General features: G+C 37.4%; 3 protein-coding genes across 8 annotated transcripts in view; all 3 read left to right on the forward strand.

The window, feature by feature from the left end:
* Window positions 1–4,653, forward strand: LOC128695483 (glutamate receptor ionotropic, delta-1-like). Its single transcript, XM_070095599.1, has 6 exons — window positions 1–192; window positions 532–768; window positions 1,078–1,256; window positions 1,385–1,547; window positions 1,671–2,372; window positions 3,910–4,653. Exons 1-5 carry the CDS (start codon window positions 82–84, stop codon window positions 1,800–1,802), a joined length of 822 nt encoding a protein of 273 aa, XP_069951700.1. The 5' UTR covers window positions 1–81; the 3' UTR covers window positions 1,803–2,372; window positions 3,910–4,653.
* Window positions 2,246–18,195, forward strand: LOC138850933 (glutamate receptor ionotropic, delta-1-like). 4 transcript variants are annotated; one of them, XM_070095592.1, is made up of 13 exons: window positions 2,246–2,311; window positions 5,541–5,840; window positions 6,077–6,253; window positions 7,300–7,499; window positions 9,039–9,167; window positions 9,417–9,585; window positions 10,285–10,523; window positions 11,502–11,686; window positions 12,667–12,903; window positions 13,505–13,683; window positions 14,619–14,781; window positions 14,908–15,586; window positions 17,457–18,195. In XM_070095592.1, exons 2-12 carry the CDS (start codon window positions 5,542–5,544, stop codon window positions 15,085–15,087), a joined length of 2,157 nt encoding a protein of 718 aa, XP_069951693.1. In that variant the 5' UTR covers window positions 2,246–2,311; window position 5,541; the 3' UTR covers window positions 15,088–15,586; window positions 17,457–18,195. The 4 variants fall into 4 exon arrangements, with proteins under 4 accessions (XP_069951693.1, XP_069951694.1, XP_069951695.1 ...); XM_070095593.1 differs by having other exon boundaries at window positions 9,420–9,585; window positions 14,908–15,647; XM_070095595.1 differs by having other exon boundaries at window positions 2,271–2,311; window positions 14,908–15,647.
* The window catches only part of LOC128695482 (glutamate receptor ionotropic, delta-1-like), a 17,451-nt gene continuing 12,327 nt past the window's right edge, over window positions 15,092–20,215 (forward strand). For all 3 annotated transcript variants that reach the window (XM_070095598.1, XM_070095597.1, XM_070095596.1), the window contains exons 1-3: window positions 15,092–15,216; window positions 19,071–19,379; window positions 19,596–19,772. In XM_070095598.1, the coding sequence (XP_069951699.1) occupies window positions 15,197–15,216; window positions 19,071–19,379; window positions 19,596–19,772 (506 nt within the window). In that variant the 5' untranslated portion in view covers window positions 15,092–15,196. The remainder of the gene's footprint in view (window positions 15,217–19,070; window positions 19,380–19,595; window positions 19,773–20,215) is intronic.

Below are 20,215 nucleotides of genomic sequence, written 5' to 3' on the forward strand. Positions count from 1 at the left end.
AACACGTCGTTCAGATTCTTTCATTATTTTCGTTACATCATCTTTGTTCACTTGAAACTATCAACCAGAGCTTAGCTAAGTATGTTATTTTTATTGTCATTCATTAGCCAATTGATAATGAATGCGTCAGTGTTCATGATCAAATTGAGGAGGAAAATCTCATGTAGGATTTACCTCCTCAAATCTGTGTTTGTAAGCCTAAAGATATGTTACCGTTATTGGCATTTTGCTCTAATGCTTAATGTTAAAAAGTGTTTTCCTTTGTCATATTTATAAAAATAATAAAATAACCTTCATTTTTTTTAATATCACAGATGACATTAGGATTAAAAGGAGCCCATTGTAACCATACACACACTACAGTTGCTTCTGAAAGAGGCCATTTGTACCCTATGTAATATATGGCGAGAGTAACTAAAGTTAATATAAAATTATAAATTTACTTCAGTTGATAACTTATATAGACGAGAAGTTCTTCCTATTACTCTTATTTATGTTAGCCCTATAACCTGTCATAATATCTGCGTACAGCTGTTAGTGGGATGGTGGCTAGTCTTCTGTCTGATCATTACTACGGGATACAGTTCATCACTGATCGCCCATATAACTGTACAAAGGAAGACTAGACCCATAGAGACCATGGAGGATCTGGCGAAGCAGGACAACTGGAAATGGGGCACCGAGCCCTGGCTCCTTAAAGGGGTACCTGCCGAATATTTCTCTAAGCATCCTGACCCTATTATACAGCACATATATAAGAACATGGAGGTAAGTCCAGTGGTGCTCTGTTTATTTTGTTTACATCCTTATGTAAAATACGAGTAATTGCACAAGATAAACTATATAGGAAAATACGTTAAAACGAGTCACTTAGTAAAACTATTTTCTTAAATATATATATACAGATAGACCTGCTCGTTTATTTATACTGGTCATGTTAGTGAGTTATGCCATTCAAGGGGGACGTGGATAATGATAGACTCTTGATCCATAGAATTAAAGATATTCTCGAGTAAAGACAGAGTTATCTAGTTTGAGTTTCATGTACAAATACTATGGACTCTATTTGTGTTTTAGATGGTGTCAAGGGAAGAGGCGCTGAGGAAGATACTGGAGGGTCACTATACTTTAATTGTTTGGGAGAATAACCTCATCATTACCATTGCCTCCTACTACACTGACTCCCATGGTAACACACCATACTTTATCAGCAAGAAAGGTGTCTCCATAATGGCTGCCTTTGGATGGGGCTTTAGGTAAAACTCGCATTTTTTCTCATACTACTAAAATATTACTTATTTTTCTTTCACTGCCACATACATCCAAGTTTGATTTAATGTCTTTCCTTACATTTATTTTTAATAAATATATTTTTCTTTTATAGAAGAGGTGCACCTTTCTACTCACGTTTTCATCAGCTTATGTCGCGACTGGAAGATGCTGGAATTATAAAATACTGGACTGAGGACGTGATAGCCAGACGTGTGAGGGAGAACAGGGCAGCTGCTGCCCTCAGTCCTCAAGTTGTTCTGGAGAATACACACATGGTATACATTTTCAGATTTCTTGATTATTCTTATATAGTCTGTTATGTTTTTAAATAACTAATTTATTCCATGTTTATAAAAGTATAATGTAAAACACTTTGTGATCATGGAATTTTTCTGCAGGGTGACAGTAAAGAAATAGTGCTTGGAATGCAACACATGCAGGGCGCCTTCTACCTGTTGTTCCTGGGCTGCTTCCTCGCCATCCTGATCCTGCTGTGGGAGAACCTCGCCCACGCCTTCTTCTCACCTTAGTATCTCTCATAGCATTACCAAACCTCCGACCAAGCATTATTGACTGGTAATGAGCTGGTGGCCCTCGTATAGTCGATAGGCTTCCAACCCCATTATACAACCAACCTATAAATTGTATATTGCATCTCCTAGGAATGATTCCTCGAAGACAATGTATCTAAGCCCAGAAACAACGGACAGCCAGGTTCTAAATGGGTGATTGTTGATTGTCTCGTACATTATCTACAATCCAATGTTAATCACACAAGCACAATAACATTTGCATAGATAAACTACACAAACACACACCCGCACTTAAATATATGAATATACACAAACACAAAATAAATAAATGTCAAACATTTTAGCCAGACAAAACAATTAACGAGCTTAACGGTGAACTTTGCCTTGATCTGCCGGGACTGCGCGGAGCTCCTCGCCTATAAATATGCCTGGCTGACTCTGCTAGAATCATTATTAGGTGTGACATCAGCAAGAGGTGACCACAGACCTGGAAGCCATTGCATCAGGTAACTAAACAGCTGAAGTCCACTGTATTAGGTACCACACACATAGAGCCCATTGTATCAGGTAACTACCGAATCACTCGGTTTAAATGCATTATTGTATACATATTGCTTGGTAACTGTCACATGATATAAGAGTGATCTTTCTGATGAATGAGGATGTAATGCGGATATTCGGTGAAATGAGAGAAAAATTTTGGTTTTAAATACTTGCATTAAATATTATGTAGTGTTTTGACATGTGACAAGTGTTTCCTTTTTAAAATAGCTCTCCAAAAAATATTAATTATAACTGCCTGAAGAATTACTCAGAATTATCAGATGCAGCTATCGATAAAATCAGTTTTCTAAGCTTTAAATTACTGATATTTGTCATCGTTCTGACAGATGCTCTTATTTTAGTACCGCCATCTACTCTACTGAATGTACATACCAGTTTAAGAGTAACCAGCATGCTACTCATTTTTTTTTTTTGTCAAGTCATTCATGTATCTCAAACTTGAAAGCAAACAAAATATCTGAATTGTGGAGCTTGATAAGAGTGTAATTACTCGTTAACAAACACCATCCAGTAACTCAAGAAATCGTAATGACACGATTGCAAACAAACCATACCCCCGGCCGGGATTGAACCCGCGGTCATAGTCTCAAAACTCCAGCCCGTCGCGTTAGCCACTAGACCAGCTAGCCACAATAAGATTCATCCAACTAGGGACTTGAGCTAGAGTTCGTCACGGCCACGCTAGCTGGAGATTCGTCTGTAAAAACTTGCATTTGTGGTCACAGTGGTGCCTGTGCTAACCTTCCTATGGTGTAGAAATATACCTAGTTGGATGAATCTTATTGTGGCTAGCTGGTCTAGTGGCTAGCGCGACGGGCTGGAGTTTTGAGACTCTCTGACCGCGGGTTCAATCCCGGCCGGGGGAATGGTTTGACCATCCAGTAAATTATAGATAAGATTAACGTGATAACTGTAGCATCAACACACAATAAAATTTAAATCTTGGTTACTTGTCTCATAACACTGAATAACCATAATAGTCAATTAGTATATTTTCTATTTTTAAGATTCTAATTAAGTATACGTAATAGTTTGAACGTCATATGATATGCGGAACTAGCCACAAGGAGAGGGAATTCGTTAGCTCCAGAGATTTCCATCCCTATGTGGCCAGTTTTTTCATTAAGATCGCCTGTTTGTTATTGTATTGCATAATATATGAAAATGCATTCTATAAGAAGGTAATCCTTTACAATAACTTAAGCACATTCACAAGAGTCATCTTATCATCCGCATTACGTTATTAAACGCTAAATTTCGTTAACTTAAACGTTTTACTGCAGGTTTACACATTTTCAGTAGTGGTTTTCAATAACAAAAGGTGATTTTTAATTAAAAAAAATTACTGTTGGACATTATCGTACTTCAGATTATCTAATTCAACCATGCACTGCATATATATATATATATATATATATATATATATATATACATTATATGGAATGTATATATATATTGTTATTATTAGTTCAGTACACTGGAATTCATTGATAAATTGCTACTGCGAGTAGCTGACACTTCCTCATATTTTTCTTGGCAGCCAATACCATGGAAAAACGAAAAATAAAAATTGTGACGCGAACAGCTGAACGAGCCAAGATTGTGACGATGTGGCTTTGGGGCATGACAGCGAGAGACATATCCCTAGAGAGTGGCAGCAGTGTCTCCACAGTATACAGGTGGATCCGTCGCTGGCGAGACTATGGAACGCTGGAGACTCAATCTCACTGCAGATCACTCTCCCTCTACCGTACCTACCCAGTCTCTCAGCTCAGTAGCAGGGAACCTTGCTGCTCTAATTCGTTTCCCTGGCTTTATCATCAAGAGAATAATTCTCCGCTTCGCTGGAAAATTATTTCGCAAGACTATTGTGCGAGAACTTTGATTTAATTCGGGAAAAATTACGAATTATTAGCAATATTAACGAAGTGTAAATTAAATTTGTTTACAATGGTATGTCCGCTTAGTGAATCCAAAATTAGAACAATGTACTCTTGCAGGGAATTTAGCTATCATAAATGTGTTATCTGTGGTCTATAACTAACATATTTTCATTATTTTTCAACTGGCTTAAAAGACCTAAACAATCCAGTATGCTTTAAGATTCTTCTTAGATCGAAATTGATATTCATTGGTGATAAACATTGGAAATTTTTGAATTATATTTGTTAAGTTTAGCAATAAACTTTGTAGGATACTCTGCAGTTTATGTGAGAAAGTTTATTTGCGTTCTGAACTGGAAAAATAACTGTGAGACACTTCAGCAATAAATTAATTTTTAAAACTGATTTTACATCTTCATCCCACCTTACTGTATTTTCGAAAGTCTATATCTGTTATCTCGCTGAATTCAACAAAAATATTCTGCTTTTATCATAATCCAGGTTGTATTACGTATAAAATCACATTACCGGGGTTGGAACAAATCACCACTTCACAAACTGGAAATAAAAATATAATTTTTTTTTATTGCCCTGGATCATTATTGACTTACAAGGCTTTCATAATAAATTCAAAATAAATTACCTGAAAATTAAATACACAAAAAGGAATAATTTAAAGAAATGGCTCAAGGCCAAAATCAGCAACGGAACGGAATAAGCACACAATATTCTCTTTACTGATGAAGATAAACAACATATGGTATGTCACACCCACTTTCTTAAAGAGCAACCCGTCACCATCGAAGACTTATCTAAGCTTAGACATCAGCACGAACCATACCAACACAGTCTGCATCATATCCTGCTGTGGCCGTGACTACAAGATCAAGTTGCAAGAACAACGGGCGTGCAGGACTAACAATATGAACAGTGTCTGCGTTATACATAGGAACGAGACTGCCCATCTGATGGCCTGGTATAACACCCGGTTGGTCGTCAAGGACGAAACACGACGCAGATACCTGGAAGTTGCTCTGATTGGCTCACAAAATACAGTAAACTGAATCGAGAAAATTACAGTTTAGCCAATCCATTAGGCCAACTTTTCTTGAATAAATAGGTTATTGAAAGGACCTGTAGTCCTCCTACACTACACATGTATAAATAATCTAAGTCTTTACGCATGTGTAATGACTGAAGAATCCTCTTCCACAAGTGAAAGTTCCTCTCTTCCTAATTGTGTTTACTGTATTTTAATAAATTTCATGATCCCCACATTTCCGATCAGGATGGTGCTGCTCGAATTTCGTGTAATGATAATGACGGCGGTGATCAGCGCATCACCCGTAGCTACTCACGAAATAGGCAACGCCGTTGAGGTGGGCGTGGATGTGGGCGGACTGGTTGAACATATGAACGTGGGCCAAGCCGTGGAGCACGTAGGCGTGGATACGGGTGGATCTGTGGAGCACATGGGCGTGGATGTGGGCGTGATGGTGGGTCAGGTGGTAGAGCACTATCTCGCCCGCTGTCACCTGGTGGTCATCACCAGTACACCTCAACCACCTCTTGCCTTTACAGTTCTCAGGTAGGAAAATAATTTATACATTTAAAATGGCAGTTTAATTGACGCATTGAAATGTGTGCAATACTGTCAAGCTTCCTTATCACCAAAATAATGTCAACATCATATCACTGATATTCTAATCTTAATGTTTTGTAATATCTCATTTTTTTTGCTAGCTATTATCTTGGACCATATTTAAAATTTGTAGATGAGAAAAGGAGGTAAAAAAAAAAAATTGTGAAGTTTGTATCATTCAGACGCCTGAGTGAAGGTATGGAAGCTGGTGTGGTGGTGGTGGAAGCTGGATCGGTCTTCTCTCAAGACCAGCTGGTCCAGGACCACCTCCTCCAGGGACTGTGGAGCGACATTAGAGCGACCTGCCGGGGACTCGTCCTCGACCTCACTGATACCAACAATACCACCACTATCCTTAGGTAATACTTGCTTACCTACTAGAAACAGCTTATATTTCCATGATAAGTTGCTCCATGTATTGACATATTGTGAATTTTAACTGTTATTTCCCTTGCGATTGCTCGTGCGAAGGATGGTAGACTAAAGTATACTTCTTTATAAGCAGAGTGATAACTTTAATGAGTAAACAAAAATATTTATCAACCATATCGCTGCTGCAGATCGTGATTCAAGAATGTAACACGGTTGATTAATATATACATACAGCATATTTACTATGTACATTCTTGAGTGTGACTGAAGGCAACAGTCACAGGACTCCACTCTGTCCTAATCAGCAAATTGGCTCTGTATTTGAAACGTCTCACTGGGACGGTTATCGCTTCATCTCACTGAGCCCTGGTGCTCAAACCACGGTGTTTCCATGCTGTTTAAAAACTTGACCAAACTTTAAGATTTATAATTAGAGTAAATGAGAATACGATCTTGTGCTGGAATATTTAGTATATGTAAAACATGACTTATATTAAGGTTATTTCCGGTATTCAGGTTATTTCTGGTATCTGAATAACTTTGGCATTATCAAACGGATCTCGATTTTAGCTAATATATTTTGAACACGACGGCCGTCTTCCACCTTGGTAGCTTTGAGACCATCATTTGTTTAGCAGCTGTTGTCAGAAGTGTGTGGATATCACAATTCAATTAACCCTTCCTTCAAAGTGCAGGTACTGTACTTCACGCCTCCAGGACAAGTCCGGCTGACCGGTTTCAATAAATCTCTTGGTAAATGTTAGTGCTAGCTCTCCAAGAACTCAACATACTAGAAAATCCTCGTGTCTCACTTCATTTAAATCTCCCATGCATGCCGGATACTTAACCTCCATTATTTTTCTTTCTACCTTTTCCATCTTTCCAACACGATATTATACATCTTTTTAATCAACCTGTTCTGCTCCATCTTTTTTAAGAGCCAATCCACATCAACAACTCTTGCTTCGCTGTCTGAATTTGATCCTCCATAAACAAACTTAAATGCAGAGTATAATGTGACCATAAACTTCAGGTTTCTAGAGGGAGCAGCACTGTGGAAGAAAGCTGAGGCCAGGGTGGTAGTGGTTGGTGGGAGGGTAGGAGTGAAGGATGTGCTTCTCCATCATAGTCTCCGCAATACTGTTCACGTTCACTATCTGGCCCTCCACGACCTGCCCCTCCACGACCCACCACGACACAGCTCAAATTTCAGGAAGATCTTCAGAGAAGAAAGTAAGCACACACACACACACACACACACACACACACACACACACACACACACACATATATATATATACATGTATATATATTATATGTATATATATTTTATATATATATATATATCAGATTGGAGGGAGAGAGTATGGAGGAGGTGAACGTATTCAGATATTTGGGAGTGGACGTGTCAGCGGATGGGTCTATGAAAGATGAGGTGAATCATAGAATTGATGAGGGAAAAAGAGTGAGTGGTGCACTTAGGAGTCTGTGGAGACAAAGAACTTTGTCCTTGGAGGCAAAGAGGGGAATGTATGAGAGCATAGTTTTACCAACGCTCTTATATGGGTGTGAAGCGTGGGTGATGAATGTTGCAGCGAGGAGAAGGCTGGAGGCAGTGGAGATGTCATGTCTGAGGGCAATGTGTGGTGTGAATATAATGCAGAGAATTAGTAGTTTGGAAGTTAGGAGGAGGTGCGGGATTACCAAAACTGTTGTCCAGAGGGCTGAGGAAGGGTTGTTGAGGTGGTTCGGACATGTAGAGAGAATGGAGCGAAACAGAATGACTTCAAGAATGTATCAGTCTGTAGTGGAAGGAAGGCGGGGTAGGGGTCGGCCTAGGAAAGGTTGGAGGGAGGGGGTAAAGGAGGTTTTGTGTGCGAGGGGCTTGGACTTCCAGGAGGCATGCATGAGCGTGTTTGATAGGAGTGAATGGAGACAAATGGTTTTTAATACTTGACGTGCTGTTGGAGTGTGAGCAAAGTAACATTTATGAAGGGATTCAGGGAAACCGGCAGGCCGGACTTGAGTCCTGGAGATGGGAAGTACAGTGCCTGCACTCTGAAGGAGGGGTGTTAATGTTGCAGTTTAAAAACTGTAGTGTAAAGCACCCTTCTGGCAAGACAGTGATGGAGTGAATGATGGTGAAAGTTTTTCTTTTTCGGGCCACCCTGCCTTGGTGGGAATCGGCCAGTGTGATAATAAATAAAAAAATAATAATATATATATATATATATATATATATATATATATATATATATATATATATATATATATATATATATATATATATATATATATATATATATATATATATATATATATATATAATGTCGTGCCGAATAGGCAGAACTTGCCATCTTGGCTTAAATAACAACGCTCATCTTGCCATATATGACAAGTGAAAATTTGTGTATGCAAAAATTTCGCCAAAATCATTCTCAACCTAACGAAAAAAATATATTTCACTGTGTTTGTTTAGTATTAAATTACTGTAAACAAATCTAAAATATATTTAGTTGGGTTACGCTAAAATAAATTGCACTTGTCGTAATAAGGTTAGGTAAGTTTTCTAAGTTCCTTTTGGTGCAAAATTATAAATTTTTACATCAACATTAATGAAAAAATATCTTTAAACGTATAAGAGAAAATTTTAGAAAGGACTTAATTTTAAATGAGTTCTTGCTAATTGACCAGTTTTACATATTCGGCACGACATATATATATATTAGTCTATGTATATATATAGTTTGTGTGTTTAACCTCTGCATGTAGTAACAGAGAGTGGCGGTGTGTGGGTGTACCGTCGGTGTATGTATTGCAACAACGGAGAAGCGGACGCACGAGTCATCAATCACTGGGTCCTCACACCTACACTTCAAGACACTTCACATCTCTTCCTGGGTAAACTATTCGTTATCCCAAAATTTTTGCTGAAGAACATTACATCTTTCCCTAATCCAATTGAGGAGATATATAATTTACATTTCAAAATATTTTCTATTAACTTTTCTTATGACAAATAGTTATTATGCACTACTAATGTTTCTTCACTTGAAATTTATGAAAGACGAGGACTTATATATATGTATTTTTTTTCTTTTACTTTCCAAAGTGTACTAATTAAAGTTCAAGGATTACATTTTACTTCAGCAGATGAAGAGACAACATTGATGGGCCACAAGTTGCGGGTCGTTGCTGTGAACAACTTTCCATATATTGATTTTGAGTTTAACGTCAGTGACCCGGGTGGTATAATCACAATTAAAGATTCCATAGACAAAAGACTGATCAACACATTCGCAGCCGCTCTTAATTTCACGTAAGACCAGACTTTCTTTTTGTGTTTTGTGTGACATAATTCTCGCGTATTTGTTCCAATCGTCGAGTCCAGCTCCTGGCCTTAATGAGTTCAGTCCATCTTAGCTTCGTGGATCTCATCACACCAATTTTTAAGCCGTATATAGAGCCTGTTTCCACTTCTACATTCAGGTTATTCCGTTTTATATGCTCCTCTGGCGATGTGTTCGGTATGTTGATCACTCCTAGGTTTTACTCCTTGAGTGAAGTTTGCAGCCTTTTCGGATTCGTATTTGGATTTAGGCCATATTTTCCCTTTATAACATTGCATTTTCTAGAGAGGAATTTCAGTAGCAAATTGCCAGACAATTCTTGTAGTGTGTTGCAGTTCCAGTTGTAATTACTCATCGTCTTCATTTCCTATTTCTTTTAGTATATGTCGATCACACATGCTATAAACAGTACTGGTGTCAGTACCGATCCTCGGGAAACCTCACCTGCTACACTTTTCTGGTGCCACTTCCCAGACGATCACTCTCTCATTCGGTGTTCTTTGACCCCAATGTAGAATAGTGACTTCTTTCTCATCCCTGACTGCTGCTCAAGTTTTCAGCCTCCCCTAGTACATATTTGCATTTTTGCATGTGTGTCAGTCATGAAACCACCACAAATATTCCCATTAATTTATTGTATATTACTTTCTCAATTGTTTCGCAAACAGATACGAGATTAGATCTGAACCCGAACAACAGTGGGGTCTGCAAGTGAACGGAGCCTTCACCGGGATGATGGGACAGCTTCAGCGTGAGGAGACAGACTTGTGCTCCAAAGCTGGTCCCTCACCAGAACGTCTGAAGGTCATAGAGTTCCTCAGGGGGTATCCCTCAGAGCAGATGACTGTGATATCTCTGAAGCCTTCACTGTTACCGGAAAACTTGTCCTTCATAAGGCCATTTACAGGTATTCATTATTCTGAGAAAAATGCATTTAATAAAATTTTCTTAACGTCTTACCTGCGAATATTTAATAGTATAATAGGGTTAGAATGCATGGAGAAATATTCCAAACTTATTCCGTTAAATAGCCTTTCATCAGAATAAAGAAAACGACCATAGTAATATCTTTATTTAACCTTTCCCTCCGTCAGGAATAAGGAATGTATATATATATATATATATATATATATATATATATATATATATATATATATATATATAAACACTGATCTCTGGCTGAAGGAGACTCGAACCTACGAACCTTAGGACAAGGTACGCAGTGCTTTACCAATCTACCCACACTGGACAATACCTTGGCGTGTAGCTTGCGCTACACGTTGATCCAAGGCAGCCAGCATTCAGGGAGAAGGCTTACAGCTTTTCATCTCATCCCCTGCATGCATCAGCCTTACTAGAGATTTTAATAATGCAAGGAATTCGCGAGAGCAAGCGAAATATACACAAACACTGATCTCTGGCTGAAGGAGACTCGAACCTACGAACCTTAAGACAAGGTACGCAGTGCCTTGTGTGTATATTTCGCCTGCTCTCGCGGATTCCTTGTATATATATATATATATATATATATATATATATATATATATATATATATATATATATATATATATATAATGAAAGGCAACCTTTATTTTTTTCTAAATTCCTGATACAAGAATTATATTTTTTGTCAGTGATCATTAATACAATATGTAATTCTGATTATTTTTACAATTTTTCAAAAATCTTTTTGAAATAATCTTAAATTGTACTTACGTCCTTCTTTGCCTTTTACACAGCGCTAACTCTTTTGTTGCTGGAAAATATTTTACATTACTTTATGGGAAACATATTAAATATCATTACATATTTTTTATAGTAGGTCTTATTTAATTATTGTAAAAGATTACTATAAGAGGCTAAAGCTACCTTTACCCTTGTGAAGGAGAGTTGTGGTTGGCAGTGCTGGTGAGCGTGGTAGTGTGGGGCGTGATCCTGTGGCTGCTGCAGAGAGCGTGGCGGTGGGTGACAGGTGGTAATGGGGTCAAGTTTAGCACTGCATTCATGTACTGCTGGGCTGCCCTCGTGGTACAGTCAGTTCCTGATCCGCCAGTTAGTGACTCAGGAAGAGTAAGTATATCGTATGAATTTGTGTAAAGAAAATATCCATACCATGTTATACCTAGTCAAGACAAGACTCGCAGCAATGGCTTTAAGTTGGAAAAATTCAGATTCAGGAAGGATATAGGAAAGCTCTGGCTTAGTAATTGAGTTGTGGATGAGTGGAACAAACTTCAGAGTACCATCACTGAAGCTTAAACGTTGTGTAGTTTTAAAATTAGGTTAGATAAATGCATGAGTGGGTGTGGATGGGTGCGAGTTGGACCCGACTAGCTTGTGCTAGTAAGTCTTATGCCGTGCTCCTTCCTTAAGTGGATGTGACCTGACCTGGCTATGTTGGGTCATTGGCTTAAGGCGGTAGGAGGCTCGGACCTGCCACGCATGGGCCAGTAGGCCTGTTGCTGTTTTCCTTCTTTCTTATGTTCTTATGTTATCATTCTAGTGAGAGTTTTGGCCAGCCACGAGGCTCTTATCATTCTACTTAGGGTTTTGGGTGTTCAGCTTAGTGAAAATGCTCACTTTGACAAGATGTGCCGCCACTATTAATTCCGTGACTAACACATCAAATTTCCACGAGCATTTACTTCACTGACTGGAAATTGGTAAGGAATTTTATATAAAAAATTTAATTGCATAGTAAGTTCTGTAAACATAGCAAACATTTTTCTTAGTTTCGGATAATAGAAAACGGAAGAAACTACATAAAAATCAATATTATTGTTGAACATTCCAGTCGTTAGCTATGCAGTAACGATGATGTTTTCATATTTTATTTTTCCAATATAACGATAAAACTTGTACTTTACCTATTGTTAATTTTATGATACATGTGAAATTTGATTGAGAATTTATTGATGTGTGACAGCAACTGTAAATCTTTACAAGCAATGGCTTTAAGACACATGCATGATGTGTGAGAAGTTATTGATACGTAGCTGACTGGAACTGTTTCTGGTCGTCACAAAAGAGTACATTTCCTTTATGTTTAGGTGTTGGTGATTTCATGGCTGGTGTTCTGTCTGGTCATCACTACGGGATACAGCTCATCACTGATCGCTCACATAACCATTCAAGGAAAGACAAAGCCTATTGAGACTTTTGAGGACCTGGGAAAGCTGAGTAACTGGAAATGGGGCACTGAGCCCTGGCAATTTAACGGGATAAGTTTGGAATATTTCTCCAATCATTCTAACCCTATTATGCAGCACATTTATAAGAATATGGAGGTAAATCCAGTTAGTTTAAATTCGTTTTTTTCCATATCGTAATGTTATTTGGTCGTAATTACACGAGAAAAAATATTCCTGGTAAATGATTTCAAATATCACTTGCGTCTCTATTTCCTCAAACCTCAGTGTATCAACTAAGTTGTCGTGACTCAGGAAATCATCATAACACTACTGTAAAAAGCTCACAGAATGGGTGGGACTCGAACCCATGAAAAGTAAATCCTTAAACTCTCGGGTCAGTGTGTTATCCTGTCAACCATACCGTTCTAGTAAGATTCATCCATATTAACCTCTCTATGGTGTATAGAAATATACCAAGTTGGATGAATCTTATTAGTCCAATGTGGTCCAGTTGTTAACTTACTGGCCTGCAAGTTTTAGGACTTCCTTGCCATGGGTTCGACCTCATCTGTTTTGTGAACTGCAGAACTAGTTGTATGATACTGATACATTGGAAATACTACCCAGTTATGTCCTTCTAGTGGGGACCTCGTTGATAATGAACAGTTCTTACTTAAGACTGACAAAACAGACAGGCATTCATTTTAAGCTTTACTACTTGTACAAATTCAATGAAAAGTATTTCTTGGTCTTTCAGAGAGTATCCATGAGAGAGGCGCTGAAGAAGACATTGCAGGGTCACTATAGTCTAATTACAGGAACGAATAATATCATGATTACCATCGCCTCCTACTACACTGACTCCCACGGCAACACACCATTCTTTATCAGCAAGAAAGGTGTCACTCCAATGGCTGCTTACGGATGGGGTTTTAGGTAAAATTCATATCTATTGTAATGATTTAATAGACTTATATACGTCTGTGATGTAGATCTAGTTGACTTGTGCATATCTATTGTTTTGCATCAACAGACTCCTTCATGTCAATTATATTGGTGTACGAGACTTAATTTTTCAATGCAATAATAATATTGTAATGCCCTAAGACTCGTACATACTGGATTTAAGACTCCAGGAAACTTCTGACTATTGGCGGCTTTGACAATGATCTCCGAAGCCATCTCATGTATATCTGCGGCAGATGCCAAAGGTACCTACTGCTTGTTGGAGTTAAATTCATGTTCCAGCCTCGCAATGCTGCTTACCGAGTGAGACGAACGATGGTTAATATTATTAGAAATAATGCAGTATTCATCACGACTTGATATTGGTCTATGGAGACCGAAATTTGTACGTTTTCTTCTCCGGTCTGTGGATATAAAAAGATGAAAACTGTGTACAATTATGGTGCAAACTGTAACTTGTTGCACATCAACTGTAAGTGAATATGCAAGGAGTTACATAGAATTATCATTCCATGTCCTAGGTCCCAAAAAAGTTACTTAAATCATACATCAGTAATTCTCATTTTTGTTCTTTTAGTGATTCTTCATTGGAACCATTATTCGAAAAATTGTCAGTGACACGATTATTCTATGATACTATTCATGATACTATTCATTCTCTTAAGCAGTTTATATATTAACAGGTGACTATAGTGTCACTTGTTTGTACGAGTTGTTTATTCTCTAGAAGGAACATCGGTACTAATATAAAGTAATTTTTTAACTAACGAATAAATTAACGACAACAACGAGTTCTTATTACTAGCAAAATAATACTTATTTTTCCTTCTTACTGTTATTCCTGTATCCAAGTTTCACTTACGTCTTTTCTTACTTTTCGTAAGATATGTATTTTTATTATACAGAAAAGGCGCACCGTTTTACGCACGTTTTCATCAGCTTATGTCGCGACTGGAAGATGCTGGAATTATAAAATACTGGACTGAGGACGTGATAGCCAGACGTGTGAGGAAGAACAGGGCAGCTGCTGCCCTCAACCCTCAAGTTAATCTGGAGAACACTCATATGGTATACATTTTCAGATTTCTTGATTATTCTTATATACTTTGTCATGTTTGTAAATAACTAATTTATTCCATGATTATGAAAGTATAATGTAAAACACTTATCTGCGATCATGGAATTTTTCTGCAGGGTGAGAGCGAAGTAGTGGTGCTTGGGATGCAACACATGCAGGGCGCCTTTTACCTCTTGTTCCTGGGCTGCTTCTTCGCCATCCTGATCCTGCTGTGGGAGAACCTAACGCAACGCCTTCTTCTCACCTTAGTATCTCTCATTGCATTACCAGACCTCCGACCAAGAATAATGTTTTGATGATAAAAGCTTCATTGACTGATAATGAACTGATGTCTCATGTGTAGTCAAAAGGCTTCAAAACCCATTGAACAACCAACCTATAAATTGCATATCGCATCTCCTAGGAATGCTTCCTCCAAGACAATGGTTAGTTGATGCACAAAATTGTATCTAACCCCAGAAACAACGGACAGAAAGATTATAAATAGGTGATTGTTGACATTTTATTATGGAGACCTAGCGTCTTGTACATTATCTACAACCCAATGTTAATCACACAAATACATTAACATTTGCACAAACAAACAACACAAACACACACACTCACACACAAAATAAATGACAAACATTTTGCCCAAACAAAACAATTGACGAGCTTAACGGTGAACTTTGCCTTGATCTGCCGGGACTGCGCGGAGCTCCTCGCCTATAAATATGCCTGGCTGACTTTGCTAGAATCATTACTATGTGTGACATCAGCAAGAGGTGACCACAGACCTGGAAGCCATTGCATCAGGTAACTGAACAGCTGAAGCCCACTGTATCAGATACCATACAGATAGAGCCCACTGTATCAGGTAACTACCGAATCAGTCTGTTTAAATACATTATTGTATATATATATATATATATATATATATATATATATATATATATATATATATATATATATATATATATATATATGTCGTGCCGAATATGTAAAACTGGTCAATTAGCAAGAACTTATTTAAAATTAAGTCCTTTCTGAAATTTTCTTTTATACGTTTAAAGATATATTTTTTTCATTAATGTTAATGTAAAAATTTATAATTTTGCACCAAAAGAAACTTAGAAAACTTACCTAACCTTATTATAACAAGAGCAATTTATTTTAGCCTAACCCAACTAAATATATTTTAGATTTGTTTACAATAATTTAATACTAAACAAGCACAGTGAAATATATTTTTTTCGATAGGTTCAGAATGATTTTGGCGAAATTATTGCATACGCAAATTTTCACTTGTGCTATATGGCAAGATGAGCGTTGCTATTTAAGCCAAGATGGCAAGTTCTGCTTATTCGGCACGACATTATATATATATATATATATATATTACTTGGTAACTGTCACATGATATGAGTGATCTTTCTGATGAATGAGGATGTAATGCGGATATTCTGTGCAACGAGAGAAAACGTTTGCTTTCAAATACATACTTGGATTAAATGTTATGTAGTGCTTTGACATGTGTAAAATTCTCGCAAATATTAAGTTAAATTATTTAGAGATATTGAATTCAAAGTGTTTCCTTTTTAAATGGATAATTCTCCCAGAATTATTAATTATGACTGCCTAAAGAATTACTCTGACTTATCAGATGGAGTTATCGATATAAACAGTTTACTAAGCTTAAAATTAGTGATGTTTATCATCGTTCTTATACTCTTATTTTATCACTGTTCTCGTCTCTACTAAATGTACATATACCAGTTTAAGATTAACCAGTATGCCACTCATTTTTTTTGTCAAGTCATTTATGTATCTCAAACTTGAAAGCAAACAAAATATCTGAATTGTGGAGTTTGATAAAATAAAACACCATCCCGTAAATTATAGGTAAAATTAACTTGAGAACTTTAGCATCGATGAACAATAAAATTTAAATGTTGGTTACTTGTCTCTCTTAATACTACATAACCATAATTCGTAAATTTTCTATTTTTAAGATTCTAACTGAGTATACGTGATAATTTGCACTTCATAGGATATGCGGAACCAGCCACATGGAGATGGAATTCCTTAGCTCTAAGGATTTCCATCCTTATGTGGCTTGGTTTGAATTGTTTAGATCGCCTTTTATTGTACTGCATAATATGATATGAAAATGCGTTGCTGTAATAAGGTAATCCCTTACGACAACTAAACCACATTCATAAGAGTCATCTTACCATCCGTATTACGTTATAAAACAGAACATTTCGTTTACTTAAACGTTTTACTGCAGGTTTACACATTTTCATTAGTGTTTACAATAACAAAAGGTGCTTTTTATGTAAATAAATTACTGTTATTACTGTTGACCATTATCGTACTTCAGATTGTCTAATTCAACCATGCATTGTATATATATATATATATATATATATATATATATATATATATATATATATATATATATATATATGCCTTGTCAGTTTAGCTTCAAACAACCTCTCGTATTGGTAGGTTTGTAATAAATTCAGGCTCTCCTAAATTTCTATTTTTATTAAAGAAATTGGAATATGAGGTACCTATATATTATACACATTTATTTATATGCATACATATATAGTTTAATACACTGGAAATCAATGATATATCGCTACTGCGAGTAGCTGACACCTCATATTTTTCTTGGCAGCCAATACCATGGAAAAACGAAAAATAAAAATTATGACGCAGACTGCTGAACGAGCCAAGATTGTGAGGATGTGGCTTTGGGGCATGACAGCGAGAGACATATCCCTAGAGAGTGGCACCAGTGTCTCCACAGTGTACAGGTGGATCCGTCGCTGGCGAGACTGTGGAACGCTGGAGACTCGATCTCACTGCAGGCGATCATTCGCCCACTTCTATACCTACTCGGTCTCTCAGCTCAGTAGCAGGGAACCTTGCTGCTCTAATTCGTTTCCCTGGTTTCAAGAGAATAATTCTCCACTTCCCTGGAAAAGTGCTTCGTAAGACTGGTGTGCGGGAACTTTGCTTTTAACACGGGGAAAATTTAGAATTATTTACAATTTTAACGAAGTGTAAATTAAATTTGTTTACAATGGTATTTCCGCTTAGTGAATCCAAAAGAAAAAACAATGTGCTCTTGCAGGGAATTTAACTAGCTTAAATGTGTTATTTGTGGTCTATTTATTTTCATTATTCTTCAACTGACTTCAAAGACCCAAACAAGCCAGTTTGCTTTAAGATTCTTCATAGATCGAAATGGATATTCATTGGTGATAAATATAATTCAAAATGCTTCAATGTTTACAAAGTTTAGCAATAAACTTTGTAGAATACTCTGCAGATTATGTGAGAAAGTTTATTTGCTTTCTGAACTGGGAAAATATCTGTGAAACACTTCAGCAATAAATTAATTTTAAAACTAATTGTACATTTTCATCCCACCTTACTGTAAGTATTTTCGGAAGTCGATATCTCTCATTTCTCTGAATTCAACAAAAGTGTTCTGCTGCTTTTGTTTTCATAACCCTGGCTGTATTGTGAATATAATCACATTACTGGAGTGGGAACAAATCACCACTTCACAAACGGGAAATAAAAAGTGAACATTATTTTTATGGCCCTGGATCATTATTGACTTCCAAGGTTTTCAGTGTATTTACATAATTCTATAAAAGCAATAAAAAAGTAAATTCAAAATAAATTGCCTGAAAATTAAATACACAAAAGGGAATAATTTAAAGAAATGGCACAAAGCCGAAATCAGCAACGGCAGGGAACGAGCATACAAAATATTCACCATACCAAAGAAGATAAAAATAAGACTCATTCTTCCTACTGGGCCTCACCACATGGTATATCACACCCACTCTCTTCAAGAACAACATAGGTGCTACCCTAACACCCGACATGTCTAAGCTTAAAGACAACAGCACGAACCATATCAACACAGTCTGCATCATATCCGGCTGTAGTTGTGACTAGATCAGGCTGCAACAACGGGCGTGCAGGACTAACAATATGAACAGTGCCTGCGTTATACACAGGAACGAGACTGCCCATCTGTTGTCCTGGTAAAACACCTGGTTGGTCATGAAGGACAAAACACAACGCAGATGCCTGGAAGTTGCTCTGATTGGCACATAAAATACAATTAACAGACTCAAGAAACTTTTAGTTTAGCCAACCCATTAGTCCAACTTTTCTTGAATAAATAGATTACTGAAAAGACCTGTAGTCCTCCTGCATGTGTAATGACTGAAGAATCCACTTGTCTCTACTGTACTTCAATAAATTTCAGGATCCCCACATTCCTGGCTAGGATGGTGCTACTCGAATTTCGTGTAATAATAATGACGGCGGTGATCAGCGCATCACCCGTAGCTACTCACGAAATAGGCAACGCCGTTGATGTGGGCGGACTGGTTGAACACATGAACGTGGGCCAAGCCGTGGAGCACGTAGGCGTGGATACGGGTGGATCTGTGGAGCACATGGGCGTGGATGTGGGCGTGATGGTGGGTCAGGTGGTAGAGCACTATCTCGCCCGCTGTCACCTGGTGGTCATCACCAGTACACCTCAACCACCTCTTGCCTTTACAGTACTCAGGTAGGAAAATAATTTAAATATTTAAAAACGTATGCATTACTATCAAGTTTCCCAATCAACAAAATAATGCTAACATTATATCACTGATATTAGAATATCTTAATGTTTTCTAATATTTTAATGTTTTTTTGCAAGCAATATTTTTTTGGGTGATTATTAAAATTATTTATAGACGAGAAAAGGAAGTCAAAAAAAATTGTGAAGTTTGTCATTCAGGCGCCTGAGTGAAGGTATGGAAGCTGGTGTGGTGGTGGTGGAAGCTGGATCGGTCTTCTCTCAAGACCAGCTGGTCCAGGACCACCTCCTCCAGGGACTGTGGGGCGACATTAGAGCCACCTGCCGGGGACTCTTCCTCGACCTCACTGATACCAACAATACCACCACTATCCTTAGGTAATACTTGCTTACCTATTAGAAACAGCTTATATTTCCATGATAAGTTGCTCCATGTATTGACATGTTGTGAATATTAACTGTTATTTCTCTTGCGATTGCTCGTGTATGTATATGCGAGGATGGTAGACTCAAGCATACTTTATAAGCACAGTGAGTAAATAAGATTTACCAACTATATTGCTGCTGCAGTACGTAATTCAGGAACATGACACAGTTGATTAAAATATATATACTTAAAATATACATATTTATTATGTACATTCTTCAGTTTGTAGATGAATGGTTCAGAGAACCGACATGTTGATAAATTAGACACATGTGCAACTCTTGGGTGTCTTTATTGAGGAAACGTTTCGCCACACAGTGGCTTCATCAGTCCATACGTAGGAGAAACTTGAAGAACAGGAGTAGAATGAGGTAATCAGTCCCTCAACCTTGAG

This window comes from Cherax quadricarinatus, chromosome 50, assembly GCF_038502225.1.
Source record: "Cherax quadricarinatus isolate ZL_2023a chromosome 50, ASM3850222v1, whole genome shotgun sequence".
Taxonomy (NCBI): Eukaryota; Metazoa; Arthropoda; class Malacostraca; order Decapoda; family Parastacidae; genus Cherax; species Cherax quadricarinatus.

Coding starts and splice junctions, on each gene's coding strand:
- LOC138850933 (XM_070095592.1), top strand. CDS start 5,542: ATGGTGCTGCTCGAATTTCGTGTAATGATAATGACGGCGGTGATCAGC. Junction 6,254..7,299: donor AATACCACCACTATCCTTAG/GTAATACTTGCT, acceptor CATAAACTTCAG/GTTTCTAGAGGGAGCAGCAC. Junction 12,904..13,504: donor ACATTTATAAGAATATGGAG/GTAAATCCAGTT, acceptor TTGGTCTTTCAG/AGAGTATCCATGAGAGAGGC.
- LOC128695483 (XM_070095599.1), top strand. CDS start 82: ATGTTATTTTTATTGTCATTCATTAGCCAATTGATAATGAATGCGTCA. Junction 193..531: donor ACCTCCTCAAATCTGTGTTT/GTAAGCCTAAAG, acceptor ATCTGCGTACAG/CTGTTAGTGGGATGGTGGCT. Junction 1,548..1,670: donor TTCTGGAGAATACACACATG/GTATACATTTTC, acceptor ATTTTTCTGCAG/GGTGACAGTAAAGAAATAGT.